Genomic DNA, 2,063 nt, shown 5'->3' with positions numbered 1-2,063 from the left:
GGGTAGATTCAAAATTCTTTATGGACATGATAGACGAATTTCTAAGCGAAGAAGCAAACAACATCCAAGGGCAACCACGTGTGTGCTTGAATCGGCAATAGACTCTTATGCGCCTTTGTTCATTGTGGTAAAAATCATACTCGAACCGTTTAGCAATTGAATAGTATTGAAGTGCTAATCTAACTTCAACAGTACTATCAAATTTCTGACCCACTTCACGTATGGAGGTGTGCCACTCAGTCGGGTTTTTTGTTTGGTGGTTAAGCATGTCATCCAGCAGCATGATCGAGTCGCCAGTGGGGTTGTCATTAGGAATACGCTCATCATTATAGGTTTGGGTGAACGTGGTATCTGCGCACTACGAATTTTCTGTCGGTATTGTCCTGAAGTAGTAATAAAAATACATAGCCTTAGCAACGAACTGATAACCTTAACAACAAACTCATAAACGTAACAACCAACACATATCCTTAACAACTAACCCTTATACTTAAGGACAAACTCGTGACCTTAAAAACAAAGGCATATACTTAACATCAAACACCTTACCATAACAACCAACTAGTATACGTAACAGCGAACAAATAACCTTAACAACCAGTCCTTAACATAACTTTGACAACCAACTCATTACCTAAGCAACCAATGCATAAGGTTAACAACTAATGGCAAAACCTATCAGTGAACTCAAAAGGAAATCTGGACTGTAATTCCTACGTAGTTTCCAGCGTAGTCTGCTTGTTCTGTGAAGTTGAGGATTCCCCAGCGGAGGTAGCATACAAATTCGCGTCTGTAAATCCATTACGCCGATAATACTCGAACATTAAATTTAAGTCATTGTCATTGTCAATTAAAATACTGAATTTTTTTTCCCTTTAGCATATGAACTTCAATGAAAGAGATTGCATTGGTATTTTAAGCCTTTCCGACACTTGATATTTCAAGCTGATTATTTCTGTATTGTGAAAGAGATTGCATTGGTATTTTAAGCCTTTCCGACACTTGATATTTCAAGCTGATTATTTCTGTATTCTCTTTGATAACGTTTCAAGCTGATTATTTCTGTATTCTCTTTGATAACGACGAATACACCGTCACCACCTTTGTTGCTTTTTACCTTCGTTACCACGCATAGAAGAGATCCATCCGTCCTTTTATTACATGGAGTAGTTGAAGAAACCTAGAGGCTTTTATTGAGGAGAATTAAGTGGAAGGAACAAATTAGTTGGGGTAATAGAATGGGGAGAAACTCAGTGATTTTATTACGGTTAGAAGGGGAATATATCTGGTGATAATTTTGGAGGAAAATGAGAATCCCCCCCCAAAGGCATTCTAATCACCATTTAATGCCTACAGTAGAAACGTCATGTTTCCGACGTGAGAGGGCGACGAACACAGGCTGCAAATGATATTTTGGGCATTTCGAGAGGGGTTTAAATGGAGTTACGCCTGGGGATTCGTTTTGGGGGCTAGAAGAAAATTGCGAGCGATTTTGGGGGCAAAGCACCCGTTGAAAAAGTCTTGGGGGGGCACGTTTTCTTGTGTTTTGGGGGCTGGAAGCATTTTTCGCTATTTAATTACATAATATAATGTAGTATAAATCATGTCATATGATTATATTATATTAACACAATATATTATTTTACTATAATATAATATGTTTTAAATATTCTAGATATATATTATAGTAATTATCACATAATATTATATTACATTTTAATTATAATATAGTATTTTAAATATATTATATTAAATAAAAAATATTATAATCTTTTTTATTTAATATAATAGCTATAATAATATAGTTTGAACTAATATAATATAATATGTTATACTATAACATGGATACCTTTTAGACATTCTGTATATTATAATAATTATCATATCATAGTTATTATATTTTAATTATTATATAATATTTTAAGTAATATTATATTGAATAAAATAAAATATTACAATATTTTACATAGTACATTATATACTATTATATAGTCTAATATATTAAATTAAATATTATATTATTAAAATATTATATTAAATATATTGTTATTATATAATATTGA

The 2,063-nt window shown here is 32.4% G+C and overlaps 1 protein-coding gene across 1 annotated transcript in view; it reads left to right on the top strand.

Moving 5' to 3' along the window:
• LOC109846128 (protein DGCR14 homolog) overlaps positions 222–2,063 on the top strand; it is a 6,379-nt gene continuing 4,537 nt past the window's right edge. Inside the window, exon 1 of the mRNA XM_020415355.1 lies at positions 222–227. Within this exon, the coding sequence (XP_020270944.1) occupies positions 222–227 (6 nt within the window). The remainder of the gene's footprint in view (positions 228–2,063) is intronic.

This window comes from Asparagus officinalis, chromosome 6 (assembly GCF_001876935.1).
Source record: "Asparagus officinalis chromosome 6, Aspof.V1, whole genome shotgun sequence".
Taxonomy (NCBI): Eukaryota; Viridiplantae; Streptophyta; class Magnoliopsida; order Asparagales; family Asparagaceae; genus Asparagus; species Asparagus officinalis.
The sequence above is the reverse complement of the archived record's forward strand: the minus strand, read 5'-3'. Positions and strand labels throughout refer to the sequence as shown.